We start from the raw sequence: 24371 nt of genomic DNA on the forward strand, positions 1-24371 counted from the left end.
GACCACCTAGAGGGGTGGGATAGGGAGGGTGGGAGGGAGGGAGATGCAAGAGGGAAGAGATATGAGGATATATATATATATCTAACTGATTCACTTTGTTATAAAGCAGAAACTAACACACTATTGTAAAGCAATTATACTCCAATAATGATGTTAAAAAAAAAAAAATCTCCCCCAAACAAAAGTCCAAGACCAGGTGGCTTCACTGGTGAATTCTATCAAAAATTTAAAGAACAATCAATTCCAATCCTTCTCAAACTCTTCTCAAAAACAGAAGAGTAAGGCATACTTCCAAACTCATTTTATGATTCCAGCATTACCCTGATACCAAAAGCAGACAAGGACACCACAAGAAAAGAAAATTACTGGCCAATATCCCTGATGAACAAAGATGTAAAAACTTCACAAAATATTAGCAAACCGAATTCAACAGAACATTAAGAGGATCATATTCCACGATGAAGTGGGATTTATTCCAGGGATGCGAAGATGGTTCAACATCTGCAAATCAATGTGACACACTACATTAACACAGTGAAAGATAATATCATCTGATCATCTCAATGAATGCAGAATAAGCATGTGACAAATTTCAATATCCATTTATGATAACAATTCTCAACAAACTGGGTATAGAGGGAAAGTACCTCAGGAAAATAAAAGCCGTATGTGACAAGCCCAAAGCTAGCATTATACTCAATGCTGAAAACTTGAAAGCTTTATCTCTAAGATCAGAACAAGATAGTGATGCACACTCTCACCACTTTTATTCAACGTAGTACTGGAAGTCCTAGCCAGAACAATTAAGCGAGAAAAAAAAAGCCATTCAAATCTGAAAAGAAGTAAAATTGTCACTACTTGCAGATGACATGATATTATATACAGAAAACCCAAGACTCCCCCAAAAAACTGTTAGAATAAAAGGAATTTGGTAAAGTTGCAGTATACAAAATCAATATACAAAAATCTGTTTCATTTCTTCACACTAATAATGAACTATCAGAAAGAAAAATTAAGAAAAAAATCCCATTTACAGTTGCCACAAAAAACAATAAAATACTACTTAGGAATAAATTTAACCAAGGAGGTGAAAGACCTGCACACTGAAAAATATGACATTGATGAAAGAAATTGAAAAAGACCAATAAATGGAAAGATATTCCATGTTCATGGATTGGAAGAATTAATATTGCTAAAATTTCCATACTACCTAAAGCAATCTTCAGATTCAGTGCAGTCTCTATCAAAATTCCAATGGCATTTTTCACAGAAATAGAAAAAACAATCCTAAAATTTGTGTGGAACCATAGCAGACCCCTGGTAGCCAAACTAATCTTGAGAAAGAAGAATAAAGCATCATGCGCCCTGATTTCAAACTATATCACAAAGTTATAGGAATCAAAACAGTATGGTACTGGCATAAAAGCAAACACATAGATCAGAGGAACTCTGGTCTGAAGTGCTGGGTGGAGGCCTCTGTCTGTGGTACCCTATGAGCAAGTGAAGCTAGATGAAGCACAAAGGAAAAGAAAAAAAAAAGTTCTTGTTGGGAGAGAAGATGGCAGAATAGAAGGATGTGTCCTGATCTCTTCTTATGAAAAGACCAAAATCACAACTAACTGCTGAACACCCATCAACAACAACAAAAAAATGCTGGAACCTACCAAGAAAGATATCCTACATCCAAAGACAAAGAAGAAACCATAATGAGATGATAGGAGGGGTGCAATAGTGAAAAAATCAAATCCCATACCCACTGGGTGGGCGGGCCACAAACTGGAAAATAATTATATCACAGAAGTTCTCCCACAGGAGTGAAAGTTCTGAGCCCCACATCAGGCTCCCCAGCCTGGGGGTCTGGCAACGGGAGGAGGAGCCCCCAGAGAATCTGGCTGTGAAGGCCAACAGGGTTTTATCACAGAAATTCCAAAGGACTGGGGGAAACAGAAACTCCACTTGTGGAGTGCACACACAAGGTTTTGTGCACACCAGGACCCAGGAAAAAAGCAGTGACCTCATAAGAGCCTGGGCCACACCTACTTTCTGGTATTAGCAGGTCTACTGCAAATGTGTGGGCAGTTGTGGCTTACTGCATGGACAAAGACACTGGCAGCCACAGTTCTGGTGAGTACTTATTGGCATAAGCCCTCCTGGAGGTGGCCATTTTCTCACAAAGACCTGGCCCCAATCAACAGCCTGTAGACTCCAGTGCTGGGATGCCTCAGACCGAAAAACAAACAAGGAGGGAAAACAGCCTTACCTATCAGCAGACAGGCTCCTGAAAGTCTTCCTGACCACACAACTGCCTGCTAAACACAATCCCTGACAAAACTCTGCCCATCAGAGGGACAAGATCCAGCTCCACCTGCCAGTGGGCAGGAACCAGTAGCTCCCACCAGGAAGCCTGCACAAGCCTCTCAGACTGCCTCATCCACCAGGGTGCAGAAAGCAGAAGCAAGAAGAACTACAACACTGCAGCCTGCGGAACAGAAACCGTAATCATAGAAAGTTAGACAAAATGAGACAGCAGAGGAATATGTTTCCAGAAGGAAAAAAGATAAAACCCCAGAAGAACAACTAAGTGAAGAGGAGATAGGCAATCTACCCAAAAAAGAATTCAGAGAAATGATAGTAAAGATGTTCCAAGATCTCAGAAAAAGAATGGCAGCACAGATCAAGAAGACACAAGAAATATTTAACAAAGACCTAGAAGAACCAAAAAACAAACAAATAGAGATGAACAATACAATTACTGAAATGAAAAATACACTAGAAGGAATCAATAGCAGGGTAACGGAGGCAGAAAACCGATAAGTGACCTGGAAGAAAGAATGGTGGAAATCACTGCCATGGAACAGAATAAAGAAAAAAGAATGAAAAGAAATGAAGACAGTCTAAGAGACCTCTGGGACAACATTAAATGCACCAACGTTCACATTATAGGGGTCCCAGAGCAGAAGGAGAGAGAGAAAGGACCTGAGAAAATATGTGAATAGACAATAGCTGCAAACTTCTCTAACATGGGGAAGGAAATAGGCACCCAAGTCCAGGAAGCATGGAGAGTCCCTGGCAGGATAAACCCAAGGAGGAACATGCCGAGACACAGAGTAATCAAAATGACAAAAACTAAAGACAAAGAAAAAATATTAAAAGTAACAAGAGAAAAGCAATAAATAACACACAAGGGAGCTCCCACAAGTTTATCAGCTGATTGCTCAGCAGCAACTCTGCAGGCCAGAAGGGAGTGGCATGATATATTTAAAGTGATGAAAGGGAAGAACCTACAAACAAGAATACTCTACCCAGCAAGGCTCTCATTAAGATTAGACGGGGAGGGACTTCCCTGGTGGTCCAGTGGTTAAGACTTTGCCTTCCAATGCAGGGGTTGCAGGTTCAATCCCTGGTCGGGGAGCTAAGATCCCACATGCCTTGGGGCCAAAAAACCAAAACAAAAAGCAGAGGCAATTTTGTAACAAATCCAATAAAGACTTTAAAAATGGTCCACATCAAAAAAAAAAATCTTAAAAAAAAAGATTCAATGGCTAAATCAAAAGCTTTACAGATAAGTAAAAACTAAGAGAATTCAGCACCACCAGACCAGCTTTACAACAAATACTAAGGGAACTTCTCTAGGCAGAAAAGAAAAGGCCACAACTAGAAACAAGAAAATTATGAATGTGAAAGCTCACTGGTAAAGGCAAACATACAGTAAAGGTAAGAAGTCATCCACACACAAATATGTATCAAAACCAGCATTCATGAGAAGAGGAGACTACAGATGCAGGATGCTGGAAATGCATTTGAAATTAAGAGACCAGCAACTCGTTTATATATAGACTGCTATATCAAAACCTCATGGGAATCGCAAACCAAAAATCTACAATAGATACACACACAAAAGAAAGCAATTCAAACATGAAACTAAAGATAATCATCAAATCACAAGAGAACAAATGAGGAAGGGAACAAAAAGAAATCCACAGAAGGAAATCCAAAACAGTTAACAAAATGGCAATAAGAATATACTTATTGATAATTACCTTAAATGTAAATGGATTAAATGCTCCAACCAAAAGACACAGACTGGCTGAATAGATACAAAAACAAGACCCAGATATACGCTGTGTACAAGAGATCCACTTCAGATCTAGGGACACATACAGACTGACAGTGAGGGGATGGAAAAAGGTATTCCATGCAAATGGAAATCAAAAGAAAACTGGAGTAGCAATACTCATATCAGACAAAATAGGCTTTAAAATAAAGACTTAAAAGAGACAAAAAAGGACACTACATAATGATCAAGGGATAAATCCGAGAAGAAGATATAACAGTTGTAAATATATATGCACCCAACATAGGAGGCCCTCAATATATAAGGCAAATGTTAACAGCCATAAGTGGAGAAAGTGACAGTAACATAACAATAGTAGGGGACTTTAACACCCCACTTACATCAATGGACAGATCATCCAGACAGAAAATCAATAAGAAAACACAGGCCTTAAATGACACATTAGATCAGATGGACTTATTTGATATTTATAGAACATTCCATCCCAAAGCAGTAGAATACAATCTTCTCAAGTGCACATGGAACATTCTTGGGATACGTCACATGCTGGTCCATGAAACAAGGTTTGGTAAATTTAAGGAAACTGAAATCATATCAAGCCTCTTTTCAGACCACAATGTTATGACATTAGAAATCAATTACAAGAAAAAAAAACCGTAAAAATCATAAACACGTGGAGGCTAAACAATATATTACCAAACAACCAATGGATCACTGAAGAAATCAAAGAGGAAATAAAAAAATACCTACAGACAAATGACAACAAAAACACAATGATCCAAAACCTATGGGACACAGCAAAAGCAGTTCTAAGAGGGAAGTTTGGAGCAATACAGTCTTACCTCAGGAAACAAGAAAAATCTCAAACGAATAACCTAACCTTACAACTAAAGCAACTAGAGAAAGAAGAACAAACAAAACCCAAAGTTAGTAGAAGAAAAGGAATCATAAAGAGAGAGAAATAAGTGAAATAGAGACAAAGAAAACAATAGAAAAGATCAATGAAACTAAAAGCTGGTTCTTTGAAAAGATAAACAAAATTGATAAACCTCTAGCTAGACTCATCAAGATAAAAAGGGAGAGGCTCAAATCAATAAAATTAGTAATGAAAAAGAAGTTACAACAGACTTCAGAAATACAAAGGATAATAAGAGACTACTATAAGCAACCATATGTCAATAAAATGGACAACCTAGAAGAAATGGACAAATTCTTAGAAAGGTACAATCTCCCAAGACCGAACCAGGAAGAAATAGAAAATATGAACAGACCAGTCACAAGTAGTGAAACTGAACCTGTGATTTAAAACCTTCTAACAAACAAAAGTCCAGGGCCACATGGCTTCACAGGCAAATTCTATCAAATATTTAGAGACGAGTTAACACCTATCCTTCTCAAACTCTTCCAAAATACAGCAGAGGGAGGAACACTCCCAAACTCTTTCTACGAGGCCACCATCACCCTGATACTAAGACCAGACAAAGATACCACAAAAAAGGAAAATTACAGGCCAATATCACCAATGAACATAAACGCAAAAATTCTCAGCAAGATACTAGCAAAAGAAATCTGACAATACATTAAAAGCATCATTCACCATGATCAAGTGGGATTTATCTCACGGATGAAAGGACTTTTAAATATCTGCAAATCATTCAGTGTGATACACCACATCAACAAACTGAAGAATAAAAACCTTATGATCATCTCAATAGATGCAGAAAAAGCTTTTGACTAAATTCAATACCCGTTTATTATAGAAACTCTCCAGATAGTGGGAATAGAGGGAACATAATAAAGGTCATATATGACAAGACACAGTTAACATCATTCTCAACAGTGAAAAGCTGAAAGCATTTCCTCTAAGATCAGGAACAAGACAAGATGTCCACTCTCACCAGTTTTATTCAACATAGTTTTGGAACTCCTGGCCACAGCAGAGAACAAAAAGAAATAAAGGAATCCAAATTGGAAAAGTAGGAGTAAAACCATCACTGTTTGCAGATGACATTATACATAGAAAATCCTAAAAATGCTACCAGAAAACTACTAGAGCTCATCAATGAATTTGGTAAAGTTGCAGGATACAAAATTAATACACAGAAATCTCTTACATTCCTATACACTAAAAATGAAAGATCAGAGGAGAAATTAAAGAAACAACCCATTTACCATCGCATCAAAACAAATAAAATACTTAGGACTAAACCTACCTAAGGAGGCAAAGACCTGTACTCTGAAAACTATAAGACACTGATGAAAGAAATCAAAGATGACACAAACAGATGGAAAGGTATACCATATTCTTGGTTTGGAAGAACCAATATTTTCAAAATGACTATAATAACCAAGGCAATGTACAGATTCAGTGCAATCCCTATCAAATTACCAATGGCATTTTTTCACAGATCTAGAACAAAAAAATTTTTAATTTGCATGGAAACACAGAAGACTCTTAACAGCCAAAACAGTCCTGAGAAAGAAAAATGGAGCTGGAAGAATAAGGCTCCCTGAATTTGGACTATACTACAAAGCTGCAGTCATCAAAACGGTATGCTACTGGCACAAAAACAGAAATATAGATCAATGAAACCAGATATAAAGCCCAGAAATAAACCCACACACCTAAGGTCAATTAATCGATGACAAAGGATGCAAGAATATAAAATGGAGAAAAGACAGTCTCTTCAACAAATGGTGCTGGGAAAACTGGACAACTATATGCAAAAGAATGAAATTAAAACATCCTTTAACACCATGCACAAAAATAAACTCAAAATGGATTAAAGACCCAAGTGTAAGGACAGATACTATAAAACTCTTGGAAGAAAACATAGGCAGAACACTCTTTGACATAAATCGCAGCAATATCTTTTTCAATCCATCTCCTAGAGTAATGGAAATAAAACCAAAAACAAATGTGACCTAATTAAACTCAAAACTTTTGCACAGCAAAAGAAACCATAAACAAAATGAAAAGACAACCACTGAATGGGAGAAAATATTTGCAAATGATGCAACTGACAAGAGATTAATCTCCAAAATCTACAAACAGCTGATGCAGCTCAATTTCCAAAAACAAACAAGCAAGCAAACAACCAGACAACTCAATCAAAAAATGAGCAAAAGATTAAACAGACATTTCTCCAAAGAAGACATACAGATGGCCAAAAGGCACATGAAAAGATGCTCAACGCTGCTAATTATTAGAGAAATGGAAATCAAAACTACAATGAGGTAAAACCTCACCCCCATCAGAATGGCCATCGTCAAAAAGTCTAAAAACAATAAATGCTGGAGAAGGCATGGAGAAAAGGGAATGCTCCTACACTGCTGGTGGGAATGTAAATTTGTACAACCACTATGCAGAACTACATGGAGGTTCTTTGAAAAAATAAAAATAGAGCTACCATATGATCCAGCCATCCTACTCCTGGGTATATATGTGGAGAAAACCATAATTCGAAAAGATACATGCACCCCAATGTTCACTGCAGCACTATTTATGATAGCCAAGAAAGGGAAGAAACCTAAATATCCTCTGACAGAGGAATGGATAAAGAAGATGTGGTATATATATACAGTGGAATATTACTCAGCCATAAGAAAGAATGAAATTATGCCATTTGCAGCAACATGAATGGACCTAGAGATTATCATCCTAAATGCAGTAAGTCAAACAGAGAAAGACAAATACCATATGATATCACTTTTATGCAGAATCTAAAAAAGAATGACACAAGTGAACTCATTTCCAAAAGAGAAAGAGGCTCAGAGACTTAGAAAACAAACTTTCCCCTTTCCAAAGGGGAAAGGCCGTGGGAGAGGAGGGGTAAATTGGGAGTTTGGGACTGACATATACACACTACTATATATAAAATAGATAATCAACAAGGACCTACTATATAGCACAGGGAACTCTACTAAATATTCTGTAATAACCTATATAGGAAAAGAATCTGACAAAGAATGGATATATGTATTAGTATAACTGAATCACTTTGCTGTACACCTGAAACTAATAGAACATTGTAAATCAACTACACTCCAGTATAAAATAAAAATTAAATTAAAAAAAGAAACACCAAAAGAATTAAACTGGGCCACTATTTTACATCATATACAAAAATCAATTGCAAACGGATTAAAAACTTCAATGTAAGACCTGAAACCACAAAACTAGAAGGAAAGCTAGGCAGTAAGCTTCCTGCCATCACTCTTAATGATGATTTTTTGGGCTTGACACCAAAAGCAAAGGCAACAAAATAAAAAAGAAGTGGTACTACATTAAACTAAAAAGCTTGTGAACAGCAAAGGAAGCCATCAACAAATCAAAAGACAGCCTACGGAATAGGAGAATATTTTTGCAAATCATGTATCAGATAAGGGGTTCATATCCAAAATATGCATGTAGAGATCTCATATAACTCAATAGCCAAAAAAAAAAAAAGAAACAAAAAAACCAAAAAATAAAAGACAAAACAAAACAAAAACCAATTTAAAAAACGGGCAGAGACTCTGAAAAGTCATTTTTCTAAAGGGGACATACAAATGGCCAACAGGCATACAAAAAGATGCTCAACATCACTAATCATCAGGGAACTGCAAATCAAAACCACAGTGAGATATCACCTCACACCTGTCAGAATGGTTACCATCAAAAAACCAAGAAGTAACAAGTGTTGGCAAGAATGTGAAAAAAGGGAATGCTTGTGCACTGTTGGTGGGAATGTATCAATAAACTGGAGCAGCCACTGTGGTAAACAGTATGGAGGTTCCTCAAAAAACTAAAAATAGAGCTACCATATCATCCAGCAATTCCACCTCTGGGCATTTATCTGAAGAAAACAAAAACACTAACTTGAAAAGGTATCTGTACCCCCATGTTTACTGCAGCATTATTTATAATAGCCAAGGTGTGGAAACAATGTAAATGTCCATCAAAGAATGAATGAATAAAGAAAATGTGGTGTGTGTGTGTACACACCACACACACACACACACAATGGAATATTATTCAGCCATAAAAAGAAGGAAATCCTGCCGTTTGTGACAACATGAATGGATCCCCTGAGGGTATTATGCTAAGTGAAATAAATCAGACAGAGAAAGACAAACACAATCTGATCTCACTTATATGTGGAATCTAAAACAAACAAACAAAATCAGAGTTCATAGATACAGAGAACATTGGTGGTTGCCAGAGGCAGGGTGTGGGAGGTGGATGGGAAATATGGCTGAAAGGGGTCAAAAAGCACAAACTTTACAAGCAACTAAATGCCAATAAAACGGACAACCTGGAAGAAATGGACAAATGCTTAGAAAAGCACAACCTTCCGAGACTGAAAGAGGAAGAAATAGAAAATATAAACAGACCAATCACAAGCACTGAAATTGAAACTGTGATTAAAAATCTTCCAACAAACAAAAGCCCAGGACAGGATGGCTTCACAGGCGAATTCTATCAAACATTTAGAGAAGAGCTAACACCTATCCTTCTCAAACTCTTCCAAAATATAACAGAGGGAGGAACACTCCCAAACTCATTCTACGAGGCCACCATCACCCTGACATCAAAACCAGACAAAGATGCCACAAAGAAAGAAAACTATAGGCCAATATCATCGATGAACATAGATGCAAAAACCCTCAACAAAACAGTAGCAAACAGAATCCAACAGCACATTAAAAGGATCATACACCATGATCAAATGGGGTTTATCCCAGGAATGCAAGGATTCTTCAATATACACAAATCAATCAATGTAATAAGCTATATTAACAAATTGAAGGAGAAAACCCATATGATCATCTCAATAGATGCAGAAAAAGCTTTTGACAAAATTCAACACCGATTTATGATAAAAACCCTACGGAGAGTAGGCATAGAGGGAACTTACCTCAACATAATAAAGGCCATATATGACAAACCCACAGCCAACATCGTCCTCAATGGTGAAAAACTGAAACCATTTCCTCTAAGATCAGGAACAAGACAAGGTTGTCCACTCTCACCACTATTATTCAACATAGTTTTGGAAGTTTTAGCCACAGCAATCAGAGAAGAAAAAGCAATAAAAGAATCCAAATCAGAAAAGAAGAAGTAAAACTGTCACTATTCGCAGATGACATGATACTATATATAGAGAATCCTAAAGATGCTACCGGAAAACTACTAGAACTAATCAATGAATTTGGTAAAGTAGCAGGATACAAAATCAATGCACAGAAATCTCTTGCATTCCTATACACTAACGATGAAAAACCTGAAAGAGAAATTAAGGAAACACTCCCATATACCTCTGCAAAAAAAAGAATAAAATACCTAGGAATAAAGCTACCTAAGGAGACAAAAGACCTGTATGCAGAAAACTATAAGACACTGATGAAACAAATTAAAGATGATACAAACAGAGGAGAGATATACCATGTTCTTGGATTGGAAGAATCAACATTGTGAAAATGACTATACTACCCAAAGCAATCTACAGATTCAATGCAATCCCTATCAAACTACCAATGGCATTTTTCACAGAACTAGAACAAAAAATTTCACAATTTGTATGGAAACACAAAAGACCCTGAATAGCCAAAGCAATCTTGAGAAAGGAAAATGGAGCTGGAGGAATCAGGCTCCCTGACTTCAGACTATACTACAAAGCTACAGTAATCAAGACAGTATAGTACTGGCACAAAAACAGAAATATAGATCAATGGAATAGGATAGAAAGTCCAGAGCACATATGGTCACCTTATTTTTGATAAAGGAGGCAAGAATATACAATGGAGAAAAGAGAGCCTCTTCAATAAGTGGTGCTGGGACAACTGGACAGCTACATGGAAAAGAATGAAATTAGAACACTCTCTAACACCATACACAAAAATAAACTAAAAATGGATTAAAGACCTTAATGTAAGGCCAGACACTATAAAACTCTTAGAGGAAAACATAGGCAGAACACTCTATGACATAAATCACAGCAAGATCCTTTTTGACACACCTCCTAGAGAAATGGAAATAAAAACAAAAACAAATGGGACCTCATGAAACTTAAAAGCTTTTGCACAGCAAAGGAAACCATAAACAAGATGAAAAGACAACCCTCAGAATGGGAGAAAACATTTTCCAATGAAGCAAATAACAAAAGATTAATCTCCAAAATTTACAAGCAGCTCATGCAGCTCAATAACAAAAAAACAAACAACCCAATCTAAAAATGGGCAGAAGACCTAAACAGACATTTCTCCAAAGAAGATATACAGATTGCCAACAAACACATGAAAGGATGCTCAACATCACTAATTATTAGAGAAATGCAAATCAAAACCACAATGAGGTATCACCTCACACCAGTCAGAATGGCCATCATCAAAAAATCTACAAACAATAAATGCTGGAGAGGGCGTGGAGAAAAGGGAACCCTATTGCACTGTTGGTGGGAATGTAAGTTGATACAGCCACAATGGAAAACAGTATGGAGGTTCCTTAAAAAACTACAAATAGAACTACCATATGACCCAGCAATCCCACTACTGGGCATATACCCTGAGAAAACCATAATTCAAAAAGAGTCATGTACCACAATGTTCATTGCAGCTCTATTTACAATAGCCACGACATGGAAGCAACCTAAGTGTCCATCGACAGATGAATGGATAAAGAAGATGTGGCACATATATACAATGGAATATTACTCAGCCATAAAAAGAAACGAAATTGAGTTATTTGTAGTGAGGTGGAGGGACCTAGAGTATGTCATACAGAGTGAAGTAAGTCAGAAAAAGAAAAATAAATACCATATGCTAACACACATATATGGAATCTAAAAAAAAAAAAGGTTCTGAAGAACCTAGGGGCAGGACAGGAATAAAGATGCAGATGTAGAGAATGGACTTGAAGACATGGGGAGGGATAAGAGTAAGCTGGGATGAAGTGAGAAAGTGGCATGGACATATATATACTACCAAATGTAAAATAGATAGCTAGTGGGAAGCAGCCCCATAGCACAGGGATATCAGCTTGGTGCTTTGTGATCACCTAGATGGGTGGGATAGGGAGGGTGGGAGGGAGACTTAAGAGGGAGGAGAGATATGGGGAGATACATATCTATCTATCTATCTATCTATCTATCTATCTATCTATCTATTTATCTATCTATCTATAGCTGATTCACTTTGTTATAAAGCAGAAACACACCACTGTAAAGCAATTATACTCCAATAAAGATGTCAAAAAAAAAAAAAAAGGACAAACTTACAGCTCTAAAGTAAGTGTCATGGGGGTGTAATATACAGCATGGTGACTATCTTTAATAATACAGTACTGCATATTTGAAAGTTGCTAAAGGAGTAGATTTTAAAAGTTCTCATCACAGGAAAAAAATTTTTGTAACTATGAATGGTGATGGATGTTAACTAGACTTATTGTGGTGATCATTTTGCCACATATACTGATACAAATATTGAATCACTATGTTGTACACCTGAAACTAATATAATGTTATATGTAATTATATCTCAATAAAAAGTAACTCGTATTGGGGCAATTTAAAAAAAAGAAATTCTTCCATCCAGATGGTTTTGCATCAAAAGCTTTAAATGGGCAGCCAGCAAGGGGAGGGGTGACTGGTCCTTTCTTGGGAGCATGTCTTCCACTCAAGGGGCTGAACCTTGAGTAAGAGGCTGGCAAATGTCTCTGGGGGAGGAGTAAGGTCCAGTGAGACCATCCCTCCATGAAAATCTCCTCGGGAACCTCCTCTGAGCTGTCAGTTGACATTTGTGTGCTCTCAGCTGTTCCACAGCTGCCAGCCACTGAGCCTGGATGGTTCTGGCTCTGAGACCAGGAAAGTCCCCACCCCAGAAGATGGGAAGGGATGAGAAAAATCCAAGATGATCAGGACAAGGCCACACGAACACAGGTGTCCTGAGGGACAGGGGTGTCCTGTGAATTGGTCCTGTTGTTGGTTCCTTCCTCCCAACTGGAGAGTGGCTGAGAATAGCTAGGTACACCTAACAGTCTCTGTCTCTTCCTGGTCATTTACACAGATTTTGGACCGGTAATCCAAGCTGACAGACACTGTCTTACTCATCCTGTTGGGCTTCCAGATGCATCAGACACTTTGTTTTCAGGAACAGACATGCCCTCTAAATTCAACCTGGCTTTGATCATGTTGAAAATGAGAGGGCTTCCCCTTGGCTCAGTTTAACTGAAGACAAGGGAAAGAGATGGCCTAGAACCTTGGTGAGTGACATGGCAAAGCTGGCACAGGTCAGGCAGTGAGCACACCAACCCACCTAATGACTACGGCAGGTTGAGAGCCCCTTCCTGCTGGAGGCTGTGTATCCAGGTGGTGAAGACCACATGCTGAGGCCTGGCCTTGGTGCTTACCAGCTGTGTGACTTTGGGCAAGTAACACAGACTCTCAGTAAAGTGGGGATGATAAGTGTACTTAGCACTGAGTTCTCCAGCATTTAGTTGCGAGGATTACATCAGATAACATGGGTAAAGCACTTGACAAAGAGCTTGATACAAAGTGAGGGCTTCATAAATACAGCCACTGTTGCTGCTGCTGCTGGTGTGCTGTCATTAGCATTGAAAAGCTTCCTCATTCCTGAAGATGGCAGAGTAGAAGGACTCAAGCTCACCTTCTCTCATGAAAGTACCCAAAGCACAACTAACTGCTGAACAACTATCAACAAAAGACTCAAACCTACCAAAAAAGACATTTTACATCCAAAGTAGAACTCACAACAAAATGGTAGAAGGGGTGGTTTCATGATATAATCAAATCCCATACTCATCGGTGGGTGACCCACAAACGGGAAAATAATTATATCACACAGATTCTCCCACAGGAGTGAGAGTTCTGAGCCCCGCTTTCAGGCTCCTCAGCCTGGAGGTCTGGCATTGGGAGGAGGAGCCCCCAGAGCATTTGGCTTTGAAGGCCAGTGGGGCTTGAGTGCAGGAGTTCCACAGTACTGGGGGAAACAGAGACTCCATTCTTGGAGGGCACACACAAGGTTTCACATGTACTGGGAACCAGGGCAAAGCAGTGACTCCACAGGAGCCTGAAGCAGACATACTTGCGGGTCTTGGAGGGCCTCCTGGGGAGGTGGAGGTTGTCTGTGGCTCACTGTGGGGGCAAGGACACTGGGGGTAGAAACCTCAGTGAATATTCACTGGTGTGAGCTCTGCCAGAAGTCACCATTTTGGCTTCAAGACCTGGGCCCACCCAACACCCTGCAGGCTCCAGTGTTGGGACATCTCAGGCCAAACAACCAACAGGGTGAGAACACAGCCACACCCATCAGCAGACAGGCTGCCTAAAGTCATCCTGATCCTACAGCTGCCTGCTAAACACACACCTTGACATGGCCCTGCTCACCAGAGGGACAAGATCCAGCTCCACCAACTAGTGGGCAGGCACCAGCCACTTCCACCAGGAAGCCTGCACAAGCCCCTGGACCAACCTCACCCATCAGGGGGCAGACACCAGTAGCTAGAGGAGCTACGATCCTACAGCCTGAGGAATGGAGGCCACAAACACAGAAAGTTAAACAAAATGAGATGGCAGAGGAATATGTTGCAGATGAAGGAACAAGATGAAACTTTGGAAGACCAACTAAGTGAAATGGAGATAGGCAATCTTCTTGAAAAAGAATTCAGAGTAATGATAGTAAAGATATCAAAGATCTCGGAAGAAGAATGGAGGCACAGACTGAGAAGATACAAGAAATGTTTAACAAAGAGCTAGAACATTTAAAGAACAAACAGAGATGTACAATAGAATAACTGAAATGAATAATACACTAAGAAGAATCAATAGCAAAATAAATGAGGCAGAAGAGCAATAAATGAGCTAGAAGACAGAGGGGTGGAAATCACCACTATGCAACAGAATTTAAAAAAAGAATGAAAAGAAATAAGGACAGTCTCAGAGACCCCTGGTACAACATTAAATGCACCAACATTCACATTATAGGGATCCCAGAAGGAGATGAGAGAGAGAAAGGGCCTGAGAAAATATTTGAAGAGATAATACCTGAAAACTTCCCTAACATGGGAAAGGAAATATTCACTCAAGTCCAGGATATGCAGAGTCCCATACAGGATAAATCCAAGGAGGAACACACCGAGACACATAGTAATCAAACTGACAAAAATTAAAGACAAAGAAAAAATATTAAAAGCAACAAATAACATGCAAGGGAACTCCCATAAGGATATCAGATGATTTTTCAGCATGAACTCTGCAGGCCAGGAGCGAGTGGAATGATATATTTAATGTGATGAAAGGGAAAAACTACAACCAAGAATACTCTACCCAGCAAGGTTCTCATTCAGATTCAATGGAGAGATCAAAACCTTTACAAATAAGCAAAAGCTAAGAGAATTCAGCACCACCAAACCAGCTTTACAACAAAAGCTAAAGGAACTTCTCTAGACAGAAAAGAAAAGGCCACAACTAGAAACAAGAAAATTATAAATAGGAAAGCTCTCTGGTAAAAGCAAACATACAGTAAAGGTAGGAAATCATCCACACACAAATATGATATCAAAACCAGCATTCATGAGAAGAGGAGAGTACAGATGCAGCATATAGGAAATGCAATGAAAATTAAGAGAGCAGTAACTTGAAATAATCTTGTATATATATAGACTGCTATATCAAAACCTCATGGGAACTGCAAACCAAAAATCTACAATAGATACACACACACAAAAGAAAACAATCTAAACAAGAGAACAAGAGAACAATCTCACAAGAGAACAAAAGAGGAAGGGAAGAAAAAAGACCTACAGAAACAAATCCAAAACAGTTAACAAAATGGCAATACGAACATACTTATAAATAATTACGTTAAATGTAAATGTATTAAATGCTCCAACCAAAAGACACAGACTGGCTGAATGGATACAAAAACAAGACTTGGATATATGCTGTGTACAAGAGATCCACTTCTTAGTGTGGACATTTTAGCAGTGTTGATTTTCCCAACCCATGAGCACAAAATATCTTTTTCTTTGTTTCCTCTTCAACTTCTTTCATTAATGTCATGGTTTTCAGTGTACAGGTCTTTCACCTCCTTGGTTAATAAAAGTGTGGGCATCCTTGTCTTGATCCTGATCTCGGGGGAATATCTTTCAGCTTTCCACCATGGTGTATGATGTTGGCTGTGGACTTGTTATATGGGCCCTTTATTGTGTTGAGGTATGGTCCCTCTATGCCCATTTTGTTGAGAGTTTTTCTTGAATGAATGTTGAGTTGTGTCGGGTGCTTTTTTTCTGCGTCTATTGAGATGGTCATATGATTTTTATCCTTCATTTTGTTGGTGCGGTGTGTCACATTGATTGATTTGTGGATATTGGACAGTCCTTGCATCCCTGGAATAAATCCCAGTTGCTCAGGTAAAAAAAAAAAAAAAAAAAAAAAAAGAGATCCACTTCTGATCTAGGGACACATATGGACTGACAGTGAGGGGATGGAAAAAGGTATTCCATGCAAATGGAAATCAGAAGAAAGCTAGAGGAGCAATATTCACATCAGACAAAATAGACTTTAAAATAAAGACTGTTACAACAAGAGACAAAGAAGGATACTACATAACGATAGAGGGATCAATCCAAGAAGAATATATAACAATATATAACAATTGTAAATATGTAAATATATGCACCCAACATAGGAGCACCAAATATATATGGCAAATACTAACAGCCATGAAAGGAGAAATCTACAGTAACACAGTAATAGTGGGAGACTATAACACCCCACTTACATCAATGGACAAATCATCCAGACAGAAGATCAATAAGGAAACAGGCCTTAAATGACACATTAGACCAGATGGACTTAATTGATATTTATAAAACATTCCGTCCCATAGCACCAGAATACACATTCTTCTCAAGTGCATATGGAACATTCTCCAGGATAGATCACATCTTGGGCCACAAATCAAGCTTTGGTAAATTTAAGAAAACTGAAATCACATCAAGCATCTTTTCTGACCCCAGTGGTACGAGATTAGAAATCAACTACAAGAAAAAAAACTGTAAAAAGAACACAAACACATGGAGGCTAAACAATATGTTACTAATCAACCAATGGATCACTGAAGAAATCAAAGAGGGAATCAGAAAATACTTACAGACAAATGACAACAAAAACACAATGATCCAAAACCTATGGGACGCAGCAAAAGCAGTTCTAAGAGGGAAGTTTGGAGCAAGACAACCTTACCTCAGGAAACAAGAAAAATCTCGAACGAATAACCTAACCTTATAACTAAAGCAATTAGAGAAAGAAGAACAAACAAAACCCAAAGTTAATAGAAATCATAAAGATCAGAGCAGAAATAAATGAAATAGACACGAAGAAAACAATAGAAAAGATCGATGAAACTAAAAGCTGGTTCTTTGAAAAGATAAACAAAATTGATAAACCTTTAGCCAGACTCATCAAGAAAGAAAAGAGAGGGCTGAAAACAATAAAATTTGAAATGAAGAAGGGACGTTACAAGGGACACCACAGAAATACAAAGGATCATAAGATACTACTACAAGCAACTATATGGCAATAAGATGGACAAGCTAGAAGAAATGGACAAATTCTTAGAAAGGTGTAATCTCCCAAGACTGAACTAGGAAGAAATAGAAAATATGAACAAACCAATCATAAGTATTGGAATTGAAACTGTGATTTTAAAACATCCAACAAGGGACTTCCCTGGTGGTCCAGTGGTAAAGAATCCGCCTTCCAATGCAGGGGACACGGGTTTGATCCCTGGTCGGGGAACTAAGGTCCCACACACCATGGGGCAACTCAGCCCACATGACACAAATACTGAGCTTGCGCGACTCAATGAGAGAGCCCACGTGTTGCAAAATACAGAGCCCACGCATTCTGGAGCCTGCGTGCTACAGCTACAGAGCCCACATGCCCTGGAGCCCACGTGCCACAACTAGAGAGAGAAAACCTGCACGTCACAACTATAGAGAAGCCTGCGTGCCACAACTAGAGAGAAGCCCGTGCACCACAACTAGAGAGAAGCCTGCGCGCTGCAATGAAAACCCTGTGCCTCAACGAAAGATCCCACGTGCCGCAACTAAGGCCTAACACAGCCAAAAACATTAAGAAAATAAATAAATTTAAAAAAAATCCAACAAAGAAAAGTCCAGGATCAGGCTTCACAGGAGAATTCTATCAAACATTTAGAGAAGAGTTAACACCTATCCTTATGAAACTCTTCCAAAAACTGCAGAGGAAGGAGCACTCCCAAGCTCACTGTATAAGCCTACCATCAGCCTGATACCAAAACCAGACAAAGATACCACAGAAAAAGAAAATTATAGGCCAACATCACTGATGAACATGGACACAGAAATCCTCAACAGAATACTAGCGAACCGAATCCAACAATACATTAAAAGGATCATATACCATGATCAAGTGGGAGTTACCCCAGGGATGCAAGGATTTTTCAATATCCGCAAATCAATCAGTGTGATACACCACATTAAGAAATTGAAGAATAAAAACCATATGATAATCTCAATAGATGCAGAAAAAACTTTTGATAAAATTCAACACCCATGGGGACTTCCCTGGTGGCACAGTGGTTAAGAATCCGCCTGCCAGTGTAGGGGACATGGGTTCAATCCCTGGTCCGGGAAGATCCCACATGCCGTGGAGCAACTAAACCCGTGCGCCACAACTACTGAGCCTGCGCTCTAGAGCCTGCAAGCCACAACTACTGAAGTCTGCACACTTAGACCCCGTGCTCTGCAACAAGAGAAGCCACCGCAATGAGAAGCCCGTGCACCGCAACGAAGAGTAGCCCCCTCTTGCCACAACTAGAGAAAGCCCACACACAGCAACGAAGACCCAATGCAGCCAAAAAAAAAAAAAAAAAAACCTAATGAGTACTGTGACGCTCCTAAAGAAGGTTACGGTATGCAGCACCCCCAAATTAAAAAAAAAAATTCAACACCCATTTATGATAAAAAACTCTCCAGGGACTTCCCTGCTGGTCCAGTGGGTAAGACACCGTGCTCCCAACATAGGGGACTGGGGTTCAATCCCTGGTCGGGGAACTAGATCCCACACTCATGCTGCAATTAAGTTTTCATGCTGCAGCTAAGAGTCTGCATGCTACAACTAAGAAGTCTGCATTCCACAACTAAGAAGGTCCCACATGCTGCAACTAAAAAGATCCCACATGATGCAACACAAAAGATCCCACATGCTGCAACGAAGATCCCATGTGCCACAACTAAGATCCAGTGCAGCCAAAATCAATAAATTAATAATGAAATAAATAAAATAAATATTAAAAAAAACCTCTCCAGAAAGTGGGCATAGAGGGAACCTACCTCAACATAATGAAGACCATATATGACAAACCCACAGCTAACAACATTCTCTCAGTGAAAACCTGAAAGTGTTTCCTCTAAGATTAGGAACAAGACAAGGATGCCCACTCTCACCACTTTTACTCAACATAGTTTTGGAAGTAATCCATGGTAATCAGAGAAGAAAAAGAAATAAATGGAATCCAGATTGGAAAAGGAGAAGTAAAGCTGTCACTGTTTGCAAATGACATGATACTCTACATAGAAAATCCTAAAGATGCTACCAGAAAACTACCTGAGCTAATCAGTGAATTTGGTAAAGTTGCAGGATACAAAATTAATACACAGAAATCTGTTGCATTCCTATACACTAAAGTTTCTATACAAAGGAAGTTCAGATAGAGAAATTAAAGAAACAATCCCATTTACCATCACATCAAAAGGAAGAAAATACCTGGGAATAAACCTCCCTAAGGAGAAAAAGACCTGTACTCTGAAAACTATACAGACACTGATCAAAGAAATCGAAGGTGACAGAAACTGATGGAAAGATCCACCATGTTCTTGGATTAGAAGAATCAATATTATCAAAATGCCTATACTACCCATGGCAATCTATAGATTCAATGCAATCCCTATCAAACTACCAAAGACATTTGTCACAGAACAGCAACAAAAATTTAAAAATTTGTATGGAAACACAAAAGACTCTGAATAGCCAAGGCAATCCTGAGAAAGAAAACTGAAGCTGGAGGAATCAGGCTCCCTGACTTCAGACTATACTATAAAGTTACAGTCATCAAAACAGTATGGTTCTGGCACAAAAACAGAAATATAGACCAATGGAACAGGATAGAAAACCCAGAAATAAACCCACGCACCTAAGGTCAATTAATGTATGACAAAGGATGCAAGAATATACAATGGAGAAAAGACAGTCTCTTCAACAAATGGTGCTGGGAAAACTGGACAGCTACACGTAAAAGAATGAACTTAGGACACTCTCTAACACCATACACAAAGATAAATTCAACATGGGTCAAAGACCTAAATGTAAGGTCAGACACTATAAAACTCTTAGAGGAAAACATAGGCAGAACACTCTTTGACATAAATTACAGCAATAGCCTTTTGGATCCACCTCCTAGAGTAATGAAAATAAAAACAAAAATAAGCAAATGCGACCTAATTAAACTAAAGAACTTTTGCACAGCAAAGGAAACGATAAACAAAATGAAAACACAACCCACAGAATGGGAGAAAATATTTGTAAATGAAGCCACTGAGAAGGGATTAACCTTCCAAATATACAGACAGCTCATGCAGCTCTATATTAAAAAACAAAAAAACAAACCCCCCCCCCCCAAACAACCCAATCAAAAATGGGCAGAATATCAGATAGACATTTCTCCAAAGAAGACATACAGATGACCAAAAAGCACTTGAAAAGGTGCTCAACATCTCTCATTATTAGAGAAATTCAAATCAAAACTACAATCAGGGGGCTTCCCTGGTGGCGCAGAGGTTAAGAATCTGCCTGCCAATGCAGGGGACACGGGTTCGAGCCCTGGTCTGGGAAGATCCCACATGCTGCGGAGCAGCTGGGCCTGTGAGCCACAACTACTGAGCCCATATGCCACAACTACTGAAGCCCGCGTGCCTAGAGCCCATGCTCCACAACAAGAGAAGCCACCGCAATGAGAAGCCCACATGCCGCAATGAAGAGTAACCCCTGCTCGCCGCAACTAGAAAAAGCCCGCGTGCAGCAATGAAGACCCAATGCAGCCAAAAATAAAATAAATAAATAAATTTAAAAAAACCAAAAAAAACAAAACTACAATCAGGTATCACCTCACACCAGTTAGAATGGCCATCAAAAAGCCTACAAACAATAAATGCTGGGGAGGTGTGGAGAAAAGGGAACCCTCCTACACTGTTGGTGGGAATGTAAATTGATGCAGCCACTATGGAGAACAGAACGGGGGATCCTTAAAAAACTAAAAGTAGAGCTACCATATGATCCAGCAATCCTACTCCTGGCCATCCATCTGGAGAAAACCATAATTCAAAAAGATACATGCACCCCTGTGTTCATGCAGAATTATTTACAATGGCCAAGACATGGAAGCAACCTAAATATCCATCAACAGAAGAATGGATAAAGAAGATGTGGTACATATATACAATGGAATACTCCTCAGCCATAAACAAGAATGCAGTAATGCCATTTGTAGCAACATGGATGGACCTAGAGATTATCATACTAAGTGAAGTAAGTCAGACAGAAAGACAAATATCATATGATATCACTTATATGTGGAATCTAAAAAATGATACAAATGAACTTATTTACAAAATAGAAACAGACTCACAAACTTCAAAAACATACTCATAGTTACCAAAGGGGAAAGGTGATAGGGGGAGGGATAAATTAGGAGTTTGGGATTAACAGATATATACCAGTATATATAAAACAGATAATCAACAAGGACCTACTGTATACCACAGGGAACTCTACTCAATATTCTGTAATAACCTACATGGGAAAAGAATCTGACAAAGAATGGATACATATATTTGTATAACTAAATCACTTTGCTGTATACCTGAAACTAACACAACATTGTAAGTCAACTATACTCCAATATAAAGTAAAAATTAAATTAAAACAAAGTATTGAAGAGCTAAAAAAAAAAAAAAAAGGAACTATGTGTGGACAATTTCACTCTGATATTTTTAGAAACTAAAGCAAAAGGGAAAATCTACTGTCATTTGATTTTCATTTTTCAACAACAGAACAAAAGGACACCGAAAAGTTTGTAAAAATGGTTATTTTTCTCCCTTGGCTTAAATGTCCCCCCTGTAAAATAAAGACATTAGGCAAGGTAAAAAAAAAAGCTTCTTCATTCCCCAAACTAAAAGCTATCTTTTGAGGGTCAGAGAAACTATGCCCCAGAGAGTTTAGGGGACTTGAGCAACACTGCACCACAAGCAGGGCCAAAGCAGCAGCAGTGCCCATGAGCTCTGACTCACAGGCCAGTTCCCTAGCCACAGGGGCACAGCACTTTTCCTGGGCACCAAGAAGTGTCCTGGGCCTGCTGAGTGGCAGAGAGCCACCTCGGAAGGCCAGGGGCAGGGGCTCACCGATCAGGGTCATCGCTGAAGAAGTAGTTGACTTCCCCGAAGGTGCCCACGTCATTGTCTGTTGCCTGCAAAGGTAAGAAAAAGAAGTCATTACTGCCAGAACCAGCCGAGGCTCCCAATCTCAGCAGGAAATGTCCACAGCAAACCCGTGCTTCCCCCACACAACTCCTCAGGCCCAGGCCGAATTTTCTAGAGCCATGCTGTTCAATAAGGTTTTCACCAGTCACAAACGGCGATTTAAATTAATACTGGAGCACACAGTTCCGGAGGATCAGTCTTCTACCTAAATCTCTAACTATGCGAAACCACCCCTCCTGGACTCATGTCAGACATTCTCTGTAGATGCTCTGAGGGCTTGGGGGAGAGACCCTAGACCTGTGGCTTGGGGTCATAACTTGTAGGTTTACAAAATACCTCAAACAAAAGTGGGGGTGGGTTCAACCATCTGGTGGCCTCCTCCGGTGACTCTCCTCCAGTCCCCAAAGCCTTCAAGTCAGATGTGGTACCTAGTGGGGGAGGCCTCTTGGGTGGATTTCTGGTGTTCCCCCTTCTTTAACCCTGGGAATAATCCACTGCATGTATCAAGCAGACTGTCATCTGGTTGGCAACCTCTTCTGCTGGAAACCGTCTGCTGCCCACCCCCACCCATCTTCTTTGGCATCCCTCTCTGCTCGAACAAGTGGTCCAAGTGGGACCTAGTCCTGTGACCTCAGGGACTAGGCTGGGAGTGGTCCCTGACCGCAGCAGGGGCCTATTAGAATCCTTCCCTGGGATTCTTCTTATTGTTGCTGGGGATAAAAGCTTTCCTCTGGGGCAGTGAAGCTGGGACGATGTGAAGTGGGAGTTGCTGGATGTGTAGGGAGGATGAAGAGAGGGGCTGATCTTGGTAGTTCTAGAGTCCTGAATCTGACATCCCTTCCCACCTCAGTTTGGTTTGTGAGTCCAACAAGATCTCTTTTATCCAGGCTGGTCCAAGTTGGCTTTCTATCACCTACAGTCAAAAGAGACTGGAGCGAGAGTGGCTTGCCTTATGCCTGATGATGATGGCAACAATGGTGACCACTGCCAGCCTGCACTCCATATATTTTACATTGTCAAAGGGCATCCAGGTTTATTAAGACCTCATTTTATCCTCACAACTGTCACAACATGATGAGGAAGACACACATTTCTACCCATCACACAGATCACAAAACTGAGGCCCAGACCACAGTGAGGTCTGGTGTAACCCTGTCACCACTCTAGGTCATGAGCAGATTCAAGGAGAGTGGGGCAGAACCTGAGATCCCTACTCCCATCCCAGGGTTCCTTCCTTTAGGCCACCTACGTGGGGCCCCTCTCCATCCCCTCCCTTGTCCAGGACAATGGTAGTTATAGGAGAGGCTTGGCTTTTGCGGCTGGAACCTCTGGGCTTCTGCACTGTCGCTGGCGTGGTTACATTCCACAGTGCAGACTAAGTGACACCATTCATGCATTCATTCAATAGTTACTTAGTAAGCATGTACTCTGTGCCAGGCATTGTGACCTCTGCTCTCTCCCTGGCCATGCCCTAGAGCTGGGCAAACTGCTACCTGCCACCAGAAGTCTGGAGGGAAAGGCCTTGGGCTGACCTTAGGGTCATCTGTTTTACACTCAGGGCTTCTCTAAGATCACAGCTGGATAAAGGTTCTGCTGCTAAAAATATGTTTCAATACCTATTTTTGTTTATTTTTCTTTGCGGTATAATTGACAAAAATTATTTTATAACTTTATTATACAATAAATTATGATAATATATTATATTGAGGTATAATTGAC

General features: G+C 39.5%; 1 protein-coding gene across 1 annotated transcript in view; it reads right to left on the reverse strand.

Moving 5' to 3' along the window:
- Positions 1-24371, reverse strand: part of CDH23 (cadherin related 23) — a 452031-nt gene that overhangs the window by 145068 nt on the left and 282592 nt on the right. The window contains exon 15 of the mRNA XM_059900605.1: positions 22575-22639. Coding sequence (XP_059756588.1) covers positions 22575-22639 — 65 coding nt within the window. The remainder of the gene's footprint in view (positions 1-22574; positions 22640-24371) is intronic.

Source organism: Balaenoptera ricei, chromosome 16, assembly GCF_028023285.1.
Source record: "Balaenoptera ricei isolate mBalRic1 chromosome 16, mBalRic1.hap2, whole genome shotgun sequence".
Classification (NCBI taxonomy): domain Eukaryota; kingdom Metazoa; phylum Chordata; class Mammalia; order Artiodactyla; family Balaenopteridae; genus Balaenoptera; species Balaenoptera ricei.